Source organism: Myotis lucifugus, unplaced genomic scaffold (assembly GCF_000147115.1).
Source record: "Myotis lucifugus unplaced genomic scaffold, Myoluc2.0 scaffold_71, whole genome shotgun sequence".
NCBI lineage: Eukaryota > Metazoa > Chordata > Mammalia > Chiroptera > Vespertilionidae > Myotis > Myotis lucifugus.
Genome location: NW_005871119.1, coordinates 1212827 through 1236275, shown reverse-complemented (window position 1 = coordinate 1236275; position 23449 = coordinate 1212827). Strand labels below are relative to the sequence as shown.

The window sequence follows — 23449 nt, the reverse complement described above, 5'->3', positions numbered from 1 at the left end:
CGGCATATGTCTGAGATTTTGTTGCCTTTGGATTCTTCTAGAATTTTTATGGTTTTCCGTCGTATATTTAAGTCCTTTATCCATTTTGAGTTTATTTTTGTGTATGGTGTAAGTTGGTGGTCTAGTTTCATTTTCTTGCATGTATCTGTCCAATTTTCCCAACACCATTTATTGAAGAGACTATCTTGGCTCCATTGTATGTTCTTGCCTCCTTTGTCAAATATTAATTGAGCATATTGGTTCGGGCTGATTTCTGGGCTCTCTATTCTATTCCATTGATCTATATGTCTGTTCTTGTGCCAGAACCAGGCAGTTTTGAGAACAGTGGCTTTGTAATACAGCTTGATATCTGGTATTGAGATCCCACCTACTTTGTTCTTTCTCAGGATTGCTGCAGCTATTCGGGGTCTTTTTTTATTCCAGATGAATTTTTGGAGAGTTCGTTCTAGATCTGTGAAGTATGCTATTGGTATTTTAATGGGAAGTGCGTTGAATTTATAGATTGCTTTGGGTAGTATGGACATTTTAATGATGTTGATTCTACCAATCCATGAACACGGTATGTTCTTCCATCTGTTTATGTCTTCCTCTATCTCTATATGCACCCATATGTTCATAGCAGCACAATTCACCATAGCTAAGATCTGGAAACAGCCTAAGTGCTGTGGTACATCTACACGATGGAATACTATGCTGCTGTTAAAAAGAAGGAACTCTTACCATTTGCAAGGGCATGGATGGAGCTGGAGAGCATTATGCTAAGTGAAATAAGCCAGTCAATGAAGGAAAAATACCACATGATCTCACTCATTCATGGATAATAGAGACCATTATAAACTTTTGAACAATAATAGATACAGAGGCAGAGCTGCCTCAAACAGATTGTCAAACTGCAGCGGGAAGGCTGGGGAGGGTTGGGGGGCAGGAGGGAGGGGGGTAAGAGATCAACCGAAGGACATGTATGCATGCATATGAGCATAACCAATGGACATAAGACACTGGAGGGTAGGGGAGGCCAGGGGATTGTCAAGGGCGGGGGAAAAAAAGGACACATATGTAATACCCTTTGTAATACTTTAATCAATAAAAAATAAAAAAATAAAAAATCAAGTGATATACTAAACTTGTAGCACTCTAAGAATTCGAGAAAATTAACCTAATGATAATTATTTCCAATTATACTAAATATAAATCAAACTGCAGGAATACCAATCAATCATTTTATATAAATGCGTTCTTAAAATTTCTAACAAATGTTTTCTCATCTGTGCCATTAACTTAGGATAAAATTTCCATAACCAACAATAAATTATATGTATGTATCCTTTATATATATATTGTTTATACATATATATTGGCATATATCTTACATATATATTTTTTATTAAGTTACCTCACTCAACCCACTGTTAAAGAGTATAAATAAAAGCAGTACATAATTTCAAAAGAATTTATGAGAAATGAACTTTAAAAGATTCTTCAGATACCAAAACTATGGTTGCAAGAAATCATAAAAAGGGCATAAATTTTATGGCAATTCAGATACTTCTCACTTCGATAATGCAGAACTAAATTATCTATAATTGGTCAGTTAGATAAATTTTCTTGGTACCCTATAACCCATTATTCATTTGTTTGTATTTAAATGTTCCAATCACATTTTCCTCAAATAAATGTATAAACATTACTTACATGTCATAGTCACCAAATTAATTTTTAAGGAAAAATAATCTGATTACATTTGGGCCAAATTTTTTGGCATCTTTCTTCCCGTGTTTTTAGAATTTTCTTTAATATGCCATAATAAATTTCTTTTGAAACTTAGTCTCTTCAACATGGGAGTCTGACCTCATGTTGCTACTGGGGAAATTTTTTCCTAAATTTGAAATCAAACTCTGAAGTTTCAGATAAATGACTACTTTAATCCTTTTCCCTGAAATCCCATATACAGTGAACAGGTATGTCAGAAAGGCAAAAGAATAAAGCAGTAAGACAATAGTAAACTAAAGTAGTACTAGTTTTGGAGGATAGAAAAGAGCTAGAAGGATCACTGATATAGTAGAAATAAAGGAAACCTAACTGCCATCAAGTGGTGATACAGTATAAAAACCCAAAACCTTGAAAAGGCTCACACATTGGACTCACTTATGTATCAAATCCTAAAGTAGGCATGAGGACGTAAACAAGAAAAACAGTTCAGTTTACTTGTGGAATGGTAGGGAATATCAGATATTTTCCCTATTCTCCCTGCTCAGAAGACTGCACCTTCTTTATCCTGGTAGCAGGAAAATGTGATTTTATGTTATCTTTAGACTTCCCTTAACTGTCATTCTGGGAATTTCCCTTGTTTGTATTTGCTGTGTACCTTCTACATGCAAGGCACTGTTCTTGTTTTTGGTCGTTAGGCAATGTATAAGACTGATTTGGTCACTGCCTCTGTAGGGTTTATGGAGTAGCAGTTAAAACAAGTGTTTTCCCTAATCAAGAGTATGAAAAAGAAAAAAAAGAGTTCTCTAGATACTAAATATGTTATGATTTGAGAAAATTAAACCCATTCTCTAAAGTTTTACATGCTCTTTTCTTTTTTACTTGGGCTTTCTTTTTCTGGGATCATGCTTTTGATCTACTAGTGTCTATAAGACATCGATTTAGGCCCTTGGTGGCATTCAAAATAAAAAGTTGTCTCCCTCAAAATAATTTACACTTTAATTGGGAAAAATATTTCCTCTCACAAACAAAAAATATGGCTTTAAAGGCAGTGAAGGAATTTCCCCAAAACAAAGGTAGCCTCCAAGATCCTTTTCAATGCTTGTGAGAAACAGGGTTCTGATTTCCTTCTTGCCCTTCACACTACCCATACTTTTCTTCATCGTGATTGACAATCAATTCTAATCAGTTACAAAGAAAAGAGAGGGGAGCAGAAAGTACAACCTCATTTTACGCATCTCAAAATTGCTATCTAACCTTCTGGAAGATTATTCCTATTAATGCTGCCATTTGGGGTAAATTCTAATGAAGAAAACTTATTCAATGTTACGTAGTTATGTAAATGGCCCTGCTTAAAAATAATGACAAGTTTTGATTATATAATAAAGATATTCATGATGCACACAGAAGGATGAAGAAATTAAGGTGGTAAAAAAAGTTTGCTCTAATCAAATTTTTCTATAATATACAGGTGTTGGCAAAAGTAGATTTACAGCTGTTCATATGGAAAAAGACATGCAGGTTCTGATTATTAAAATAGCTTTATTAATTCAAAAGAATGTCAAAAAGCACTTAGGTACAATCTCATATGTGCTAAAATAATAATTTAAAAATAAAATCTGTTTTGCATACTCACAACTGTAATCCTCCTTTTAACCACCCCTGTATATTATTTCTTATAAAAAATGAAAAAAATCAGAATGCTCCTTTAAAATGCTTTTGCAATAAACACTAGTTAAAATACAAAAAAAACTTTTGAAAACTATGATGTACTGTCAAAACAAAAAAAAAAACACTTGTCTTTATTTCCCAAGGAACAGTTTTTAACTAAAAACAAAGAGGAAAATGAAATATTTAAAAAGATGGGGAAATAAGACCTAGAAGCCAAGAACTACTTTAAAAGCTAATAATGCACAAATCTATGCTTATTAAAAATTAGACCATACCATGCATGTGCTGGTTTTGAGGTTTTTGAAGGAGCAGTTAAAGCTGTTTCTGTGCTATTCACTCCTGAATTATTTTCTTTGGTAGTCATTGCGATCATTTTTCGTTGTTTCTGAGAAAGTTTGACTCCAGGAGAAATCACTTTGCTAGAAATTAAGTTAAATTAATTAGTTTCACTACCTCTGAGAAAGTTTAATTCCGTAAGAAATAATTTTGCTACAAATTAAATTAAACCAATTAACATTAATTTCTGCTTAACGAAGGTTATAGGTAATTATATTGCTTTCTCTTTATCTGATGTGGTTTTACTACTACTGGATCAAAATGACCACAAGAATCAACAGTGACAATATCAGTTTATACTATTAATGATCAAGTAATACCTACATATGAGCTTTCCACTTACTAATACACACACTTGCATTAGAACCACAATGATCGTTTTAAGGGCAAGTTTCTGGCATTTAATACTGTATTTCACAAAAGTTGGACTATTAACCCAAATAAATCTTTAGCACATATTTAAGAAATATGTATTGGAGGCTAAGCTACCTAGGGAAGAGCTTATAATGAACTTTAATATAAAATGAAGAAAAATAATAGGGAAAGTCCTGTAGGTCTTTCCAATTCTTTAGTGCAGAACTACAACACAATACAGACTTTTTTTTTTAAATGATTTTTTTAAACAAACCCCAAATTTGTCTTTGGCGTAGCTCCACATTTTTGTCTATTTTCTTCAATTTGCATGATGGTTCTGAGATCCATGATAGGAGGGCTGACAGGACTAAAAGACATAAAAGTTACTTTACAATGCATTCATTTATCCATAAAGTCTTACCTCCAAACTTCACCAAAACTATAAATTATATATAAGATTTATAATGAGAGGATAATTTAGGTTGGTTTTATCAGCTGTGGAAACTTCAAAAAAGGTATTTTGAATGAAAGCTAATTTTATACATACATAAATAACTACTTAAATGCATCCAGTCATAATGGTAAGTAATATAACAAACTCTGAAAGAAAAAAAAAATGCCAAGCAATAGAAAGATGCATAACTTATCTGACACCATAATGAGAAAAAAATTCTACAATCTTCAGAAATAGCCAATATATTTTTCTGACTTTACACCAAGCTATTCATAAAACATGTTTTAAAAATAGTCTAGCACAGCCAGTGTGGTTCAGTGGTTGAGCATCAACCCATGATCCAGGAGCGCCTAGTCAGGGCAACATGCCCGTGTTGTAGGCTTGACCCCCAATAGGGAGCGTGCAAAAGGCAGCCCATTGATATTTCTCTCTCTCCTCTTCTCCCTTCCTCTCTCTAAAATCAATAAAAACATATTTTTAAAAAATTTTAATAAAAGGTAGTCTAACATTAGTAATTACAAGATGCTTCTATATATTCTTACAAATATGTTTACTTAGACAAAAACATTTGAGACTAATTTCTGAACTATCCTTAGATCATGAAGCAACGTACACTGGGACATAATAATCTATGTTCCAACTGTGCAAAATACAGTATATTTCAAAGTAATTACAGATATCACCCAGATAATATAATTGGTAAGTTAATTAACAGTTTTAGAATATTATAAACCACAGTCGATATATAAAGATGAAGCACAGTTCAATAAACACTGAAAAAGAATACTGTATTTTAATATCTACTTCAGTTTTAAAAACTGACTTTTCTAAATTTAAAAAATATAGGTTAAGTTAAAAGCACAGTATAACATTAAGTGAATATCCTCTAAAAATTAACTATGATAACAATAGATTTTGTGAGATCTTAGATAACCCTTAATGTGCTAAAAAAAAAAAAAAAAAAAAAAAAAAAGATAAAGTAAGCCTACAAATGACAAAATGGTCTTCCTGAGTGGGATTTTTAATATATACTATCCTCCCCCTACACCCTCACCTCATAAAACGGTGATATCAAGTCACTATTATGTGTGTAATAGTATTTACTAATATTCACTGATGACAACACAAAGGTAATTAAATTGTCTGGAAAAAAAGGAGCCTATTTTAGCTGGTTAGTAATTTGTATGCATTAAGGTAATTTTCTGTGTATTATATTAGAAATCTATACAGTGAAACCTCGGTTCTCAAATTAAATTTGTTCCAGAAGGGTGTTCGAGAAGCAATTTTTTTGAAAACATCATTTTTTCCCGTTAGAAATAATGTAAATGGAATTAATCCATTCCAGACCCACAAACGATCCCCCGTCTTAACCTTTCTTTATACAATATATACCTCATGTACTTTTAAATCTATAAACACTTCTTTTCTTAAATTTATCAAATCACCCTCTACTAGCCTTAAAGGAATCACTTTCAGCATTCTTTACAGGGCTGTCTTTCAGGAGGTCAGTTTGTGGCATCTATGCTTTTTCACATACCACTGCCTCCTGTCACCAGCTACCTGCTTTTAATTTATTTAAATCAACAACAGGTTTTCTACCTCTTCAATTGCATGTAATTGTTTTCTGAGCACTTTCACACCCTTAGCAACATTAGCATTCTTGATGGCCTCTTTATGTTTTAAAATTGTGCTAATCTTAGATTTTGCCACCAACAAAAGCTAATCTTCAGATTGTTGCCAGAGAGGTGGTTTTTGTCATGCTGAGGCATCAGGATGAATGGACTGTCAGGTAGCAAACTGAAACATTTTTTCTGTGAACAACTTGGTCTAGAAACGAGGTTTGACTGCATTCATATTTTTAAATATACTTCATTAAAAATATTCATTTGACTAAAAATGAATTATTATATTTTTCAGATGATGGCAAAAAAATTAATATCCTACCTGAAAGAGCCAGCAGCCCAACTAGAAGAGCTTGAACTATCAATTCTGTTACTTGGAATGGGCTGTGGAGCAGATACTTTAAGTATTGGTGATTTTTCCCATGGTTTTAAATCTTCCCTGAAATATGTAGGAGGTGTACCATTAACATATGGTTTCTTTTTCCCCTGGGAGTAAAAAAACATTTAAAAGGTGAATAAAAAAGCAAGCTCCTAGCAGAGCAGCTAATATTGTTGGCACTTAAATAAATTATATTAAAGAGGAAAATCATCTATATATAATAAAAGCCTAAGCAACCATTACGGTGGAACAACCAGTCTCTATGATGTGCACTGACCTCCAGTGGGCAGACACTCAATGTAGGAGCTACCCCCTGGTGGTCAGTGCACTCCCACAGGGGGAGCGCCACTCAGCCAGAAGCCAGGCTCACCACTAGTGAGCACAGTGGTGGTGGGAGGAGCCTCTCCTGCCTCCGTGGCAGCGCTAAGGAGCAACGAGCCCAGGAGTAAGGAACAGCAAGGAGCAGAGAGCAGGCGGGCAGTATGGAGAGAGGGGGTCCCACCTGCCTGCTTAGGCTGGACCTAAGCCAGCAGGCAGACATCCCCCAAGGGCTCCCGAACTGCGAGAGGGCGTGGGCCAGGCTGAGGGCACCCCCCACCCCCAGTGCACGAATTTCGTGTACCGGACCTCTAGTATGACAATCATCATCTAGCATTTTCAATTCAGTTCTTCCACAGTTTAGTGCCTTAACTAATTCTCAAAACAAATCAGTGACTATAACCCAATTACTGTGAACTTTGGGAATAATTTTTAGGAAAACAAGTTTACATATTAAATCCCTATTTACATGAGGATTAAGCAAAAATGTTAATATATGAAGCAGTAACTTAAAAATTAAAGTCCACAGCCCTGGCCAGGTGGCTCAGTTAATTGGAGCATCTTCCCATACACTAAAAGGTTGAGATTCAATTCCTAGTCAAGGCACATACCTAGGTTGCAATTTGATCCCCAGTAGGAGAGTGTATGGGAGGCAACTGATTGATGTTTCTCTCTCTAAAAATCAATAAAAGAACATATTCTCAGGTGAGGATTAAAGTAGAAAATTAGCCCGGCCTGCAAGGCTCAGTGATTGAACACTGACCTATGAACCAGAAGGTCATAGTTCAATTCCCAGTCAGGGCACATGCCCAGATTGCAGGCTCAATCCCCAAAGTGGGCATGCAGGAGGCAGTCGATCAATGATTCTCTCATCATTGAGGTTTCTATCTCTCTCTCCCTTCCTCTCTTAAGTCAATAAAAATTAGTAAAATAAAATGCTATTATAATTTTGTGTTCAGGTGAAGAAAATGACCTACTGCAGCTTACTGTGAATTGTGCTAGATTAGGAGAACTCCATTCGAGAGTATTGCTTCAGTTAACACCATGGAGAAGAGACTGCAGGATTTAAATGGAAGCTTACATTCAAATCATTTTCCTTTGACAATTTTTAGGTGGTGTTAACTGGCATTACACAAAATAATTTCCAAATAACTTAGCTATATTTTCCAGTATGTCTATACAGTGTTTCTATATTTTTATATCAACATAGATTTTAGTTGCAGAAAGATTAGAAATAAAACATCAAAAAGTGCTCAAAACTGCCATTAAAATCTTTAAAACTAGAAACATTATGTAAATTTGAGGAAACTAACTGCATATATTGTCATTAATTAGGCTTTTGTTATTTTTACTTCAGAACACTGTCCTGGTTGATTTATATAATGAAATATAAACTGTCTATACGCCTAATTTCTGAAGTTAAGAAAAGAGTACATTAATAGACAAGTAAAAACAAACCTCAATTTTATCTGAATGAAATGCTGTTGTGAAATCAGGGGACTGTAAATCTCTAGGACTACCCACTCCTGCATAGCTTCCTTCAGAGTCTGATGTCAACAGTTCTGGAAGAGATTCCACAGAATTGGTCTTACCAGACTTTAATAATCCTAAAAGGTAAATTTAAAAAATATATATGTATTACATCAATAAACCAAACAAAGCCAAAAACTTTCACTTATCCAGACTTAACATTTAAATCATAGCCACTCTACCAAAATCTTAATAATTCAAGCTAAAAAAAAGAAAATCTACATTTTTAAACAATAGTTCTAATTATATACCAATTATGCAATAATCCCAAGGAAGACAATTCTTTGGGATCTGCTTTAAAAAGCAATTCAGGCCCTGGCTGGTATGGTTCAGTGGACAGAGCATCGGCTTGCAGATTGAAGGGTCCTGGATTCGGTTCCAATCAAGGACACGTACCTCAGTTGTAGACTAGATCCCTACCCCTGGTCGGGGCATTTACTGAAAGTAACCAATCAATGTGTCTCTTTCACATGGATGTTTCTCTCCCTCCCTTCCTCCTTCTCTAAGAATCAATGAAAAATATCTTCGGGTGAGGATTAACAAAAAGAAAGAAATAAAGTAATTCAGAACTTTATTTTTCCAAATAAAAATAAAGAAGACAAAATTAATAAACTTCAGTCCCCTGCCCTTTCCCTTTCACATCTATCTCTCTGTATGAAGGTATCTGCACCCTCACAGAGGAGGACTGGCCGTATGGGGGGAGCTAGCCACCAGATTGGCCCAGTAGTAGAGGCTTTGCTGAAGCCAACTATGGTCTGTTTGAGGGTTTTCTTCCACATTAAAAAAAAGAAAAAGAAAAAAAATCTGTGGATTAAGAGCTATTTTTAGTTAGCTTATTACCTAAAGGAAGAGCTGTTATGAAATGTATATGTCATTTCTTCTCTTAAGCAGGCTAAATACTTGTTTCCCTACCATACCTGGTATCCAGATTCATTAGCTGGTCAGAGTCATAGCAAACATAAATACAGTAAAAAGTAAATTTTGCTTCAGTTTGTATTTCAAATTTAGTATAATCTAAATGAAGTAGCAAAATAACCAAAATAAACACATTATATGGGCTGTAACTAAAAGTTATACAATTGATTTAAAAGCAAATAAAAGATAGCAACTCATATATTCAAATAGGTGTTATTCTTTTTAAAGTGAATCACTTTGATCATATATATGCCTTTTCTTATGGTAATCACTGCTAAAACAGAGTTCAGAAATAACATTCAAGGTTTTGGTTTTTTTACTACAATATTTTAAATATTTTTAACGGAGGCAAATTTTTATCTAAGAGAGCATTTTTTAATACTGAAATGTTCCTAAAAGTCAATCAGAAATAAATCTAATAAATAAAGAGAATGATTAAAGTAGCCAACAATTGTTTTCGGAAAAAAATATTTTCACAGAATGTTTTTTTTCTAACTTTAAAGATCAAAGCAAATAAATGGTAAGCCTTTGCACAACTGTCCTTGATAAAATTTGTCTCATACTCAAATTTTTTTCCAAAATAGGTGTTTTTGGCCCCCAATTAAATTTAACCTTTCAATCGTTTTTTTTTCTTTTGGCCACAGAAAGAGTGGTACAGCAACAAGGATATAAAACTGGAATAAAAAACTAAATCTATTTGTCGATCACTATCTCAAATTTAAAGGAAGGGATGTATATTAGTTCATTACTAATGTCTCTTCCAGCTCTGAAATGCCAAGACTAACACATCCTATCTAATAAAATAGTAATATGCAAATTGACCATCACTCCAACACAAGATGGCCGCCCCCATGTGGACACAAGATGGCCTGCAGGGGAGGGCAGTCAGGGGTGACTGAGCCGGCAGAGGAGGGCAGTTGGGGGCAACCAGGCTGGCAGGGGAGGGCAGTTGGGGGCAACCAGGCCGGCAGGGGAGGGTAGTTGGGGGCAATTGGGCTGGCAGGGGAGTGGGTAGGGGGTGATCAGGCTGGCAGGCTGAAGCAGTTAGGGGCAATCAGGCAGGCAGGCAGGAGAGCATTTGGGAGCCAGCAGTCCTGGATTGCTGAGAGGGATGTCCGACTGCCCATTTAGGGACTGGGCCTAAATGGGCAGTTGGACATCCCTTGAGGGGTCCCAGATTGGAGAGGGTGCAGGCTGGGCTGAGGGACACACACACCCCCCGGCCATGCACGAATTTCGTGCCCTGGGCCTTTAGTGTTCTAATAACATTATTTAAAACAAACCAAGTACCTACTTTTCCTAAGTCTTTTAAGGTAACTGGAAAATCAATAGTTTTACAACTGTCTATCCACTTATTCATCCTTCCATCAATACACCCAAGCCTCCTTCTCAGGACCAGAAGCAATTCATACAACACAGCACAAAATCACAAACTTTGACACTTAAAAGTCCTAAAACAGGAATCAAGAGATGTGGTAAATGGGAAATCACTCTTCAGTACTTATCTTTTGTGTTATCTAAAATAACTGTTCCTTACATTATTTATTCCTTTGATCTTTACCAAGCATGTCAAGCACCTCATTTGTAGCATTTTATTAAACATAAAAGATATGCTTTCTTTGCACCTGAATTACAGCTATTTTTTCCACAGGAAAGCAAAACCATGTGCAGTTGTATCCTTCAGTTACTTATATAAGTTGACTATAAAAATATGCTGATAGAAGTTATATCAGGTTATATCTTGCTGCCATAAACATATCTACTGTTTTCGAAAACCATACTGTAATCTTATTATAGACCCACTTCATATTTTTATCTAAAGAAACCATTAAGATTTAGATAAAATGCAATCTGAATCTAATCAGATTAATCTATAATGTGGGATAGTCTCTAATGCCATTTTTTCAAAACAAAGCAAAATAAAATGGTATGAGGGGTGCTACTCTTAGTTAAAAGATACTTAAAGAGAGATTAATAAGAAAAGGCATGCCAGACCATTGAGACTCAGTGGTTGAGATGGACCTATGAACCAGGAGATCATCTTTCCATTCCTGATCAGGGCACATGCCTGGGCTATAGGCTCAATCCCCACTAGGGGGCATGCAGGAGGCAGCCAATCAATGTTTCTCTCTCTACCTCTCCCTTCCTCTCTAAAATTTATATATATATATTTTTAAAGGCAAAGTCAATCTTGATAAGATACTAGTTTTTTTTTTTTAAAGGCTAAAACAAAACAAGGCTATAAAAACATTTTTGGACAATTTGGACAATTGGATACTAGTATAGACTATTACTAGATAATATTAATGGATTAATGTAATTGTCTTAGATATAATAAAGGTATTGTGGTTGTGTAGGAGAATATCCTTATTCTTAGGAGATTCATATAAAAGTTTGAGGAGAAATATCATGTCTATAACTTACTCCCAAGTGGATCAGTTAAAATAAAAGTGTGTTTGGAGGATGAGGGAAGACTACAAGAAAAAGCAAAAGTGGTTACAGGTTAACAATAAATGTAGATGAATGGTATAAGGTGTTCATGGTGTTTTTCTTCCATCTTTTCAATAAGTTAAATATTTTCAAAATTAAAAACAGGAAAATAATTTTTAAAAAACGTCATAACCTTTACTTTCAAATAGGTTAACATAATGCCTACATGGAGAATGTGTTATATTCTACTATCAGATTATATACCTTCTTATGCACAGGAATGGCATCTCCCTTAGAGCACTGATATATATGAACTGAATCCATGTGGTAACAGTATCTCTGTAACGTTTTGCTCACCTCTGCTAACCTTCCATGCCACTGGACAGAGTGGTTTTTCTAAAAACATAAATCTTATCCAGTCACACTCTGCCTTAAAAATCCATTCATAGCTAACCACAGTCTTCAGAATAAAATCCAAATACCTTAATTTGGCATGAAATATGCAATACCCTCCAAGATATGACCCTCTCTAACCCATCTCCTATCTGCACACAACCTGTATGGCTGGGCCATGCTAAACTATATGCACAAGAAATGTGCAGTTCTTTCTATTGCCTCTAGGCTTGGAAACATATTACCCCCTTCTCTTAGTAGGTCCATCTGCCTCCTTTTCTTAACTAACTTCATTCTTTAAGATCCAGCTCAAGTATCACTTTCCTCTAAGACAGCGGTTCTCAACCTGTGGGTCGGGACCCCTTTGGGGGTCGAACGACCCTTTCACAGGGGTTGCCTAAGACCATCGGAAAACACATATATAATTACATATTGTTCTTGTGATTAATCACTATGCTTTAATTATGCTCAATCTGTAACAATGAAATTGGGGGTCACCACAACATGACGGAACCGTATTAAAGCAGTGGTTCTCAACCTTCTGGCCCTTTAAATACAGTTCCTCATGTTGTGACCCAACCATAAAATTATTTTCGTTGCTACTTCATAACTGTAATGTTGCTACTGTTATGAATCGTAATATAAATATCTGATATGCAGGATGGTCTTAGGCGACCCCTGTGAAAGGGTCATTCGACCGCCAAAGGGGTCGCGACCCACAGGTTGAGAACCGCTGGTATTAAAGGGTCGCGGCATTAGGAAAGTTGAGAACCACTGCTCTAAGAGCTCCTTCCTATCTTCTCAGACTAGTTTCTGTGTCCCACAGCAACTTCAGAGTACTTATCACAAGTACTATCACTTTCTGTAACCACCCTAACCCTAAGACAATTTCCTTTTTTTTTGACAATTTTCTATTTCAGTAGCCCCAGCAAATAGCACATAATAGTATTTAATACATGTCAAATGAATTAGGTAAAGAATAGAGACAGGAAAGATTAAATCTGGAAATACATCCTAAAATACTTTCCACTAACCTGTAGATGGTAGGCTCTGAATAATATCTGAAAGGTTATAACCTCCAGAACTATCTGAACGTTTACGTGGCTTCTTTTTTGCTTTTGTTTTGGCCTTCTTGAACATACTTTCCCTAGGAAATAGCAAACATAAAAGTCACTTTTAAAAAATAAATTAAAATGAAACAAAAGAACTATGCATGTTGAAAAAACACATAAGGCCTGCCCACTGTCGCTCAGTGGTTGAGCATCGACCCATGAACCAGGAGGTCAAGATACATATCCCCAGTAAGGGGAGTGCAGGAGACAGCCGATCCATGACTCTTTCCCTCTCCCTATATTAAAAAAGAAAACATGTAAGGATATGCATGCTGCAGTCACATTTATGTGATCTAAAGCAAATTCCTCAATTTCACTGAACTTCCATGTGTTACTATTACTTACTCTAACCCTAGCATTTCTGTGAAAGTTAGAAGATGGTATAGGAGAAAATTCTTTGAAAAGTAAAATACTGCACATGTTCATATAAAAGCTATTATAAACTATAATCTTGAATGAGAAATATTTGCTGATAATTTAAAGCATTTAAAGAAATACTTAATTCCCCTAAATTAAGTATTATTAATCAGGAAAGGAAAAATAAAATTATCTATGAGGGCTACAACTACCTTTCACTAAAAATTACAGATTTCATTCTATAATTTCAACAGTTATACAGGTCTGATACAAATACTATTATTTTGTAAAGGATAAGATGTCAATGCTAATAATTTTATTATAATTTTTAATATAATAACATGTCATACATCTACATCAGATATCTACAAACTGCCAAGTATCCTAAATGCTAACGAACTCTAGAAAAGGGATTGAAAAAGAAAAAGAGCCATAACCGGTTTGGCTCAGTGGATGGAGCGTCGGCCTGCGACTGAAAGGTCCCGGGTTCGATTCCGGTCAAGGGCATGTACCTTGGTTGTGGGCACATCCCTAGTAGAAGATGTGCAGGAGGCAGCTGATCGATGTTTCTCTCTCATCATTGATGTTTCTAACTCTCTATCCCTCTCCCTTCCTCTCTGTAAAAAAATCAATAAAATATATATATATAAAAAAAAAGAAAAATGAATATATCAGAACCCAAGAGCAGTTTTCAATGAGCTACTACACATACACACATAATACATTGTATATATGTAGTAAATGACTTGAACAACCAAAGATTTTAAATCATTTACCAAGTAGAACTAATTCTGTTATCAGTTGATAAGGGAGCCTAAAACATGAATTGGAAATTATAACCAGGGCTAGTCAAATGGTAGGCCTAGTACTGGATATTATCTAGAATCTGGAATACTTTGCTGGAGGACTCCATAATGTTAAGTCATTGCAGGCCATATCTCTTGAACCAGTTAGGTTCTCTATAAATCTAATCTTCATTCCAACATGGGAGAGGGGAATCACTTAGTTGAATGGGGTTCAGAAAGAAATCAATGCTCTTTTCCAAATTCAACCACTTGCTCTGATCTTTTTTTTTCACTCTCGTCTTCATAAACCTGGTACCTCTTAATTCTTACGTCTTTCCAGAATTATGTTTTATTTTTTTTCTGTTCTGTCATTACTACTCAGCAACCTCTTTCCAACTTCCAAAGCTGTCATCATCTCTTGACTGCTGTCTTCCCCTATCCTGCTCTCTGGGCTTTAGTGCATTAGGCCTTTTGTGTTTCTTTAACCACAGCAGGGCTTAGGAAGGTAGTTAAAATAAATGTACTAATTCAACCCAACATGTTTAATCTGAAGGCTACATTCCTTTCATATTTACAGGTAATTTTGTTATATCTGCAAATATAAAGTATTCATTTACTTTGTACTACACTAAGGCTAAGAATGAGCATAAATAAATGCATGTATTATTTCAGGTATCTCAATTTTTTTCTTTCAATGTCAATATGAAAGTGTCCAAGATTTGGAATGGGGGGGGGGGAGACAGAGCTTACGAATTATTTTGTTCCATATTTATTTCTTCTTTAAAAAAAATATCTCCATCTTCTAGTTCCAAATAGCTAATATCTGGTCCATCCTGATATGGTGTAATGACTCTTTTATCCATTGCTGGAATCTACAAAAAAAAAGTCACCTTTTAAATACAAAATTTACAAATATCTCTTTAAATCTTGATGTAATATCCCATTTGTTTTAATATATGGTGACATTAACTAGAAAAAGTCTAGAAGGCCTAATGGTTTTCTAAATTTAAATCAAGTGGTTGATTCAATTAAAAGATTATTCCATTAAGGCATGGGGGGCAAAAAGAAAAACCTTGACAGAAAAGTATCCCTTTATTAAAAATACAAACTAGCCCTGAAGGGTCCCAGGTTCGATTCCCGGTCAAGGGCACATGCCCGAGTTTCAGGCTCAATCCCCAGGAGGGGGTATGCGGGAGGCAGCTGATCAAAGATTCTCTCTCATCATTGATGTTTCTCTCTCTCTCTCCCTTCCTCTCTGAAATCAATAAAAATATTTTTTAAAAATGCAAATTAATCTATTTGTTATAGGAATCATGTAAATCCATGTTTTTGCACTGTCCTGACCTTTGGTAAATAATAATGAAAGACCCTGAAGCTTTCAGTAACTTTCATTTATGAAGAAATTAAAAAATACTAATCTTATTAAGTATTTTCAATATCAATTATCCTATTTATCTATAGAATCTGTAAAGAACAGAAGAGGTCAATTGGGGAAAAGAGGAGATATATGTAACACTCTCAATAATAAAGGTTTAAAAAGTATATGTATATAGAAAGAAATACTAGGTCCTGTTTTCTAAAAGATCCTAAAATATTAGAATTCATTAGGAAATTATTCCATTGAGATGTCTGACCTAATATAATGCTTTAGATGATAATATCAAAAGAACATAAACCTTACCATTTTTCGGTAAAATGCAGAAAGATCCTTCAAAACACCAACACTTAAAACATCAAGAGACCTAACAAGTAAGATACAAAATTTTATCTTGATACTTAAGTAACTTAATACCTGTCAAGGTTTTCAAATATGTGGAGAAATTTTATATTGCTGAATAAACAATAGTTGTTTTTAAAACATTAATATCTAGCTGCTACATATTCTTTTAGGAAGCATGCATAGTTATATATTTCGATAAACATCATGAACACACTAGAAAATATCTTATGAAAAACTCAAATAACTCTTATAAATGATAGAAAAATATTTTCTACTAGAGGCCCGGTGCATGAAATATGTGCGTGTGTGTGTGTGTGTGTGTGTGTGTGTGTGTGTGTGTGTGTGTGTCCCTTCAGCCCAACCTGCACCCTCTCCAATCTGGGACCCCTCAGGGAATATCCGACTGCCACCAGTAGAACGTCCCTCTCACAATCTGGGACCGCTGGCTCCTAACTGCTAACCTGTCTGCCTGCCTGGTCGCCCCCAACTGCCCCCCCTGTCAGCCTGGTTGCCCCACACAGCCTGCTGTTCAGTCGTTTGGTCGTCCCTCACTTAACCCCTCTGCTTCAGTTGTTTAGTTGTCCCTTACTAACCCACCTGCTGGCCTTGTCGCCCCACACAGCTGTTCAGTCATTACTGTTACTGTGACAGCGTCCCGGACAATCTGCATATTAGCCTTTTATTATATAGGATTGTAATGAAATAGCAAGTATATATTCATTTTTCAGCTTTCATTATCCACAAATTATAATCTTTAACTATAGAAGGAGTGCTTATATTGATAGAACAATTGCCTAACTATTAGGATACTTAAATTTTATCTAGAATTATCATTGCTACCAACTAACTTCATGACCTTGAGCAACTCATATTACCTTTCTGTGCTTTAGTATCTTCCTGTGTAAAATGACATTCAGACTACATCAATAGTATTAAGGAACTCTCAGGTTCCAAAGATGTACTTTAAGACACCAGTGAAAATTTAAATCAATTTACACTTTGAAATATACTTTAAAGTATTTTTAAAACTAATCCAAAACAATGTGCATATTCAAATGTGTACCATACCAGTTTTAATATTTTGAAGATAAGTAACTTGTGCTACTATGTCCTCATTGGTGTGCCCTTTTTTTTCTGTGCATATTTATTTGCACTTTTTCTAGCAAACATGTATTTGATTCATGGTCAAATCTGTACAAATCTTTGTTTTAATGCAAGTTATATATGGCTACTCATGTAAAATTACACCAGTAGACACTTGTACCATCCTTAATATTAATAGTTCAGCTGATACTTGTCACAACATAATAACTGAGTAATAGTAGTATGACTCATTATTTTCCAATATATTTTAGATAGGTTTGGTGCTTATTCTACATTTTGGTTAATTCCTGACAAACTGAATGGGCTTAATTTGGTTAATAATTGCTGTGATTAGAATTACTAATGTAATGTCAGCAATTAACTTTATTCTTCTGCAATTCCAGTCTCTCACACTAACATTCAAGAGAAATTTTCAAATGACATTGTCTAATATTCCATAACATTAATTTGTACTAGAAAAGCATTGTTTACAAAATAACAAAGCATTAAATTGCCAAAATATTATTTCCTCTAAATTGAACCCTAAGAGGCAATTATTAAAAATCTGTTAATAAAACACTTTTATTTAAATCAGTTTTGGAATTATTTTCATTAAAGATTATCCTGACTTTGAAAGGTCAGTTATCAAAAACTGTTATGATTTATAATAAATTATGTAGGTTAAGATTTGATTTTTTACCAAAAAAGTTTTCTGGGTTTTCTCAGCTTTAATATGAAGATATAGCCCTAACGGGTTTGCCTCAGCGGATAGAGCGTCGGCCTGCGGACTCAAGGGTCCCAGGTTCGATTCTGGTCAAGGGCAAGTACCTTGGTTGCGGGCACATACCCAGTGGGGAGTGTGCAGGAGGCAGCTGATCGATGTTTCTCTCTCATCGATGTTTCTAACTCTCTATCCCTCTCCCTTCCTCTCTGTAAAAAAAAAATCAAACTGACCAAGATCTCTAATCTCAAATTTGTGTTCACCAAACACTCACTTTTCTCACCAATGACTTTATAATGAATAAATGTAATAAAATTTTGACTTTATTAAAAAGAAATATGTAAATTTATTTCATTAAAAAATTCCACTGCTAAAACAATTGAAAATAGTATGATATTACCAAGATCCCTCTAATTCTAAAATGCCTATGACTCCTAAATCATTAACATCAAATAATTTCCATCCAGGTAATCCTCATAATATGAAATATTAATTTATAAAACAGGGTATATAAATTTAGCTGACTTTTTATGTAAAATGAGTCATTTTTCATAAGAAGCATTTCATTACTCATTGATTCCTACATAAAGCCTTCTACACACCTATCGGCTTGCAACAAACTAGAGAAAATAAAATTTTCAGACCATCCCTTGCAGCCTAAGTTGGACAAGAAATGTCTTAAAGAGAATAAATACATACAAAAATAGAAATCAACCAAATTTTACGCATGCTTACATGTAAATTAAGTACTAGTATTACAGATAGTGTCCAAAAGCCAAGGTCACAATTATAGTTACAAACCAACCGAAACAAGCAGAGAGATGCACACATATAAAAAATATATTTGTGATAATATTGTTTCACAACTTTGCAACCAGAATGTAAGCTTTACTGAGGATTTTGTCTATTTTGTTCATTGTTGTATCTTATCAATGATTAGTATATAAGTAGCCATTGTTCATGGAATCATTAAATCTGCTTACATTTCATTTTTTCTACAAAACCAGAATTTATCATTATTTACTTTTAGATTACTAATATAACTGCTATTATTTCTAAATAATTGCTTTTGCAATGATCATATAATGTATACACCCAACCTACCTTGCTTCTAGTAAAGCTGCCATATTCAGTCCTATAAACTGTAAACAAGACAGTTTCAATTGCTCAGCATTATACATTGCTGCAAATTCTAGTAGCATAGCAGCATTCTTGAGGGTAACTACAAAGGAAGAAAATGCATGCAAAATGAGATAAAAGGCATGTTACTACAGAAAATAAAATACACTTCTAAAGTTGTCAGGTTTGAACATTTAGAACAAGGAAAATTGTTAGTTTCTTGACAAAAATAACTTATACAGAGACAAATATAGAACTCACTTTTCTTAAAATACATGTTTATTGATTTCAGAGGGTAAAGAAGAGGGAGAGAGAGAAACATCAATGATGAGAGAGAATCATTGATGGGCTGCCTCCTGCACACCCAGTACTGGAGTTTGAGCCCACAACTCAGACATGTCCCCTAACTGGAAATCGAACTGTGACCTCCTGGTTCATAGGTCAATGCTCATCCACTGAGCCACACCAACTGGGAAGAATTCACTTTTCATCCTAATATGCCAAAGTGATTTTAAATGATCGGTTATGAGAAAAAATAAGCACACATAAAAAAAATTTAAGCAGAGAAAATACAGAAGGTACATTATAGTCACCTAAAAGCAAACACATAAGCATCAGTAATCTTCCACCTAATATTTTTAGAATATTTTTTACTTTAATTGATAACCAGCTTTCCTTTTCATTTATATAGCACAGAAGTCATTCTCTCTTCTATAAAACTAAAGCTATTCTTAAGACTAAGAGAAAATTATGAAATATATTTAATATCTATCAAATATATGTTGAGTAAAATATCAATTTATGTGGGTATATTGGCATATATAAACACATACACACACTATATATTTTGGAATATATATATATCTATACCTTACCATATTGTTCAGGCCAGTGCAGAACCTGGCATTCCATACAAGAGATTCTGGATTTTGTTAAAATGCCAGTAACAAAATATACACTTTATATATGAAGTAGGATATTCTGGGACAGTCTTCTAGCAAAACATACTTCATATATACTAGCATGTAACTCTGCCTTCTCAAACCTCTCCATTCTTTTTCTTATTTATTCTGAGTCCCAGAGAAACAGAACTATCTTCTATGCCAAGCTTCCACCATTTCTTTTTTCTTTCTCCCTTGTAACTCTGTCAAAAGTTGTAACCGCAAGCAAGCAATAATCATCTCTGTCTCACTTCTGACTAACCTAGTTTCAACTAATGAATAATGAATCCAGAGTTTCCCATTTCAAAGACATCAAAATGGATCATATAAAAATTTTGGAATTGTTCAGTTGGGAATAAGGACTGCCCAGTAAATGAAGACCAAACCATTCTCTTGCTAGGTTCTAGGAAGATCTAGAGATTCATTAATCAAGGCAAATGTGCAGCAAGGGCCAAGAAAAAAATATCCAAGGGATACCAGGAAAGTGAATTGAACAACTAAAAATGTCTTCTATATGTATACTTTATACCTGTTGCAGGTTGCATCCTTTATTTTATATATATTTCCCTTTCTTGCTTACAAAATCAGAGCTATTGTTCTCTTTCTGATAACCCAGGAGAAGATACTCCATAGAGCTCAAGAAAAATATAAATAAGACACTAAAGCTAAGACAAACTACTAGCATTTACAAATTAGAAAAACTTGACAGGAAATCACTTCACACTTCCTCAAGTGGCAATGAAGGAGAACAAATATTAGATTAGAAAGTCATAAAACTTTTATATCAGGCTAAGGAAATTTAACCTTTATCCTAGGATAAGCAATTAAAAATATCTAAACAGGGGAAGACATAATTACTTCCTACAGAAAGATTAAAGAGAAGTTAGAAGAGAGAAAGAGGACTTAAAAGACTACTGTGACATTACACAGAAGAGATGGGTAACAGTGAATTCAAATGAGCATGATCACAGAGAATAAAAAGGTGGGAGAAATGTGATCAACACAGTTAAGATGATTCAGTTTTGACAACTAAAAGAATCTGGTACTCAGAACAAAAAATAACCAAAAAAACTTGCAGTTTCAAAGTTGAGTGTTCAGGAGAAAAGCCATCCAATTAATTGAAATAATGAACAGAGAAAGAAATAAAAGTTTAAGAGAAAAAAGATGTGTTTTGCTCACATATATTAATGGAATGGTTACATAAACATTCCATCAAATAGTAGGAAATGGGTAGCTAAACATAGACCTACAGTCAACACCAGGAAAAGGGTAAAAAGTTTCTGTTTCCAAACTCACCCTTGAAATTCCAAATTAAGTATCACACCATCTTTATTATTCAAATTTTTGTGACATTTAAAAAAATAATATATTTCAATTATAATGTACATATTTTCACATACTAACATCTCTGAAATAGATATGCTACAAATGATGACATGAAATAATGTAAATGTTTTCACATTTTTCATGATACAAAAATATTGGTACATTTTACCATAAATGGCATCAAAAATCAATAAAATACAGCAATCCTAGACCAACTTGAAAACATACTAATATCCTAATTCAAAAATACTCACGTTTTTCAGTTAATGCTACTTCACAAATTTCTTTCAATCTAGTTATGAGAAGCTGATCAGCCACCACAAGAACACTACAAATAAAATCCACATTTTGAGATTCTAAAAGGAAAAAAAAGGAAACAAGCATTACTCTTCATTGCTTTATAAACACCTAGGAAAAACAAGTTAAAGTAATTAAGACAGTAAAAGAGAATTCCACTGATTATTTTATCAATGTTGGAATTGTAACTATGATAAATAGTAATAATATAAAAATACTTCTACCTAGAAAGAAACACACCCAAATGCCCTGGTTCACACTAAGACCATAAAATGGGCAACCTGAGTTAATCTTTTTAGTGGAGAGGGCTACTACAATGCCTGACTTATTTAAAATCTCCCATGTTGTTAAACAAACATTTCTCAAATTAATAAATAGGAGGAAAAGTAAAATCTCGACCTCAAGTTTAATATAGGTATGTGTTAACATACAAATATACATCTATGTGTATATATGAGGGGAGGGAGGGGTTTAAGGATAAATAATGCTCTTAGGCTTCCTTATTTAAAACAAATCTGATGCCGTAGCTGGTTTGGCTTAGTGGATAGAGCATCGGCCTGCAGACTGCAGGGTCCCAAGTCCAATTCTCAGTCTCTCAGTCAAGGCCACATGCCTGGGTTGCGGGCTCAATCCCCAGTAGGGGGTGTGCAAGAGGCAGCCGATCAATGATTCTCTCTCATCACTGATGTTTCTATATCTCTCTCCCTCTCCCTTCCTCTCTGAAATCAATAAAAATATATTTAAAAACAAACAACATAAAACTGGTTATCTAAGAGTACAATTTTTTTAAACTACAGAAATTCCTTAATTTAAAATAACCTTATTGGTCCAACATATTAATGGCCGTAAGCTATGCCCCTGAGCCACTGCCAGAATAACAACATAAGTAGGAAAAAAAAAAAAAGAAAGAAAGAAAGGGGGAGAAATGGTTAAGAAGAAGAAAATGAAGGAGAAATTAAGTCATTGGGAATGGCAAACTAAGGACTATTTCCAAAATTTCTCTCCTCCAACAAGGCAATGAGAATACTGCAAAAAATTTGTCAAAAATCAACTTTTTCAGAATTCTAAAAATTAGCCAAATACTTGTAATGATCTGGGGAGTGCTGACTCAAAGAAATTTAGCTAAATCTTGGTAAGACAGTGAGCTTTGGGACATTGCAGCTTTTCCTTCTTACATCCTCCTCTCCCCTCTTTCACAGTAGTCTTAAAACCAACAATCATGCAATTACAGTGGAAATGAACAACTACAGCCACTGGAGGAGACAGAACTATTGTGGAGCAACATTATTTTATTTTTTAAGTCATTATTTGACATGTCTGTCTATTCCCTGGAAACCCCACTCACTGGCAGGGCTTGTCTTTAATGGACCTACTCAAAGTTGCTCAATGTGAATAGCCTCTTCCTTGGGGGCATTTATTAAAAACAATCATCAGTAATTGTCTCACACTGAATCTGACTGAGACAATGATAAAGGATGGAGCAAACAAGAAACATAAAATTAAAAAAACACTTGAATAGCTAGGAAAAGGGGTCAATATAGCAATAGGATATGACAATTATAAAGATATATGCAAACAACATTGAACCTAAATATATAATGGAACTATTAACAGAACGAAAGGCAGAAATAGACATCAATAGCCCTAGCTGGTTTGGCTCAGTGGATAGAGCGTCAGCCTGCAGACTGAAGGGTCCAGTGTTCGATTCCGGTCAAGGGTACATGCCTGGGTTGTGGGCTCAGTCCCCAGTGTGGGGCGTGCAGGAGGCAGCCAATCAATGATTCTCCCTCATTATTGATGTTTCTATCTCTCTCTTTCTCTCCCTTCCTCTCTGAAATCAATAAAAATATATATATTTTTTAAAAAGAAATAGACATCA

The 23449-nt window shown here is 34.6% G+C and overlaps 1 protein-coding gene across 6 annotated transcripts in view; it reads right to left on the bottom strand.

Moving 5' to 3' along the window:
• IBTK (inhibitor of Bruton tyrosine kinase) overlaps positions 1-23449 on the bottom strand; it is an 82641-nt gene that overhangs the window by 18403 nt on the left and 40789 nt on the right. For 3 of the 6 annotated variants that reach the window (XM_006090353.3, XM_023755188.1, XM_006090354.3), the window contains 9 exons: positions 21528-21629; positions 18992-19109; positions 16045-16105; positions 15114-15235; positions 13144-13256; positions 8300-8448; positions 6467-6630; positions 4343-4435; positions 3654-3797 (listed from right to left, as the gene is read on the bottom strand). In XM_006090353.3, the coding sequence (XP_006090415.1) occupies positions 3654-3797; positions 4343-4435; positions 6467-6630; positions 8300-8448; positions 13144-13256; positions 15114-15235; positions 16045-16105; positions 18992-19109; positions 21528-21629 (1066 nt within the window). Of the gene's footprint in view, positions 1-3653; positions 3798-4342; positions 4436-6466; positions 6631-8299; positions 8449-13143; positions 13257-15113; positions 15236-16044; positions 16106-18991; positions 19110-21527; positions 21630-23449 lie in introns of those variants that run through there. The other 3 variants (XM_014457211.2, XM_006090355.3, XM_023755189.1) reach the window with 2 other exon arrangements.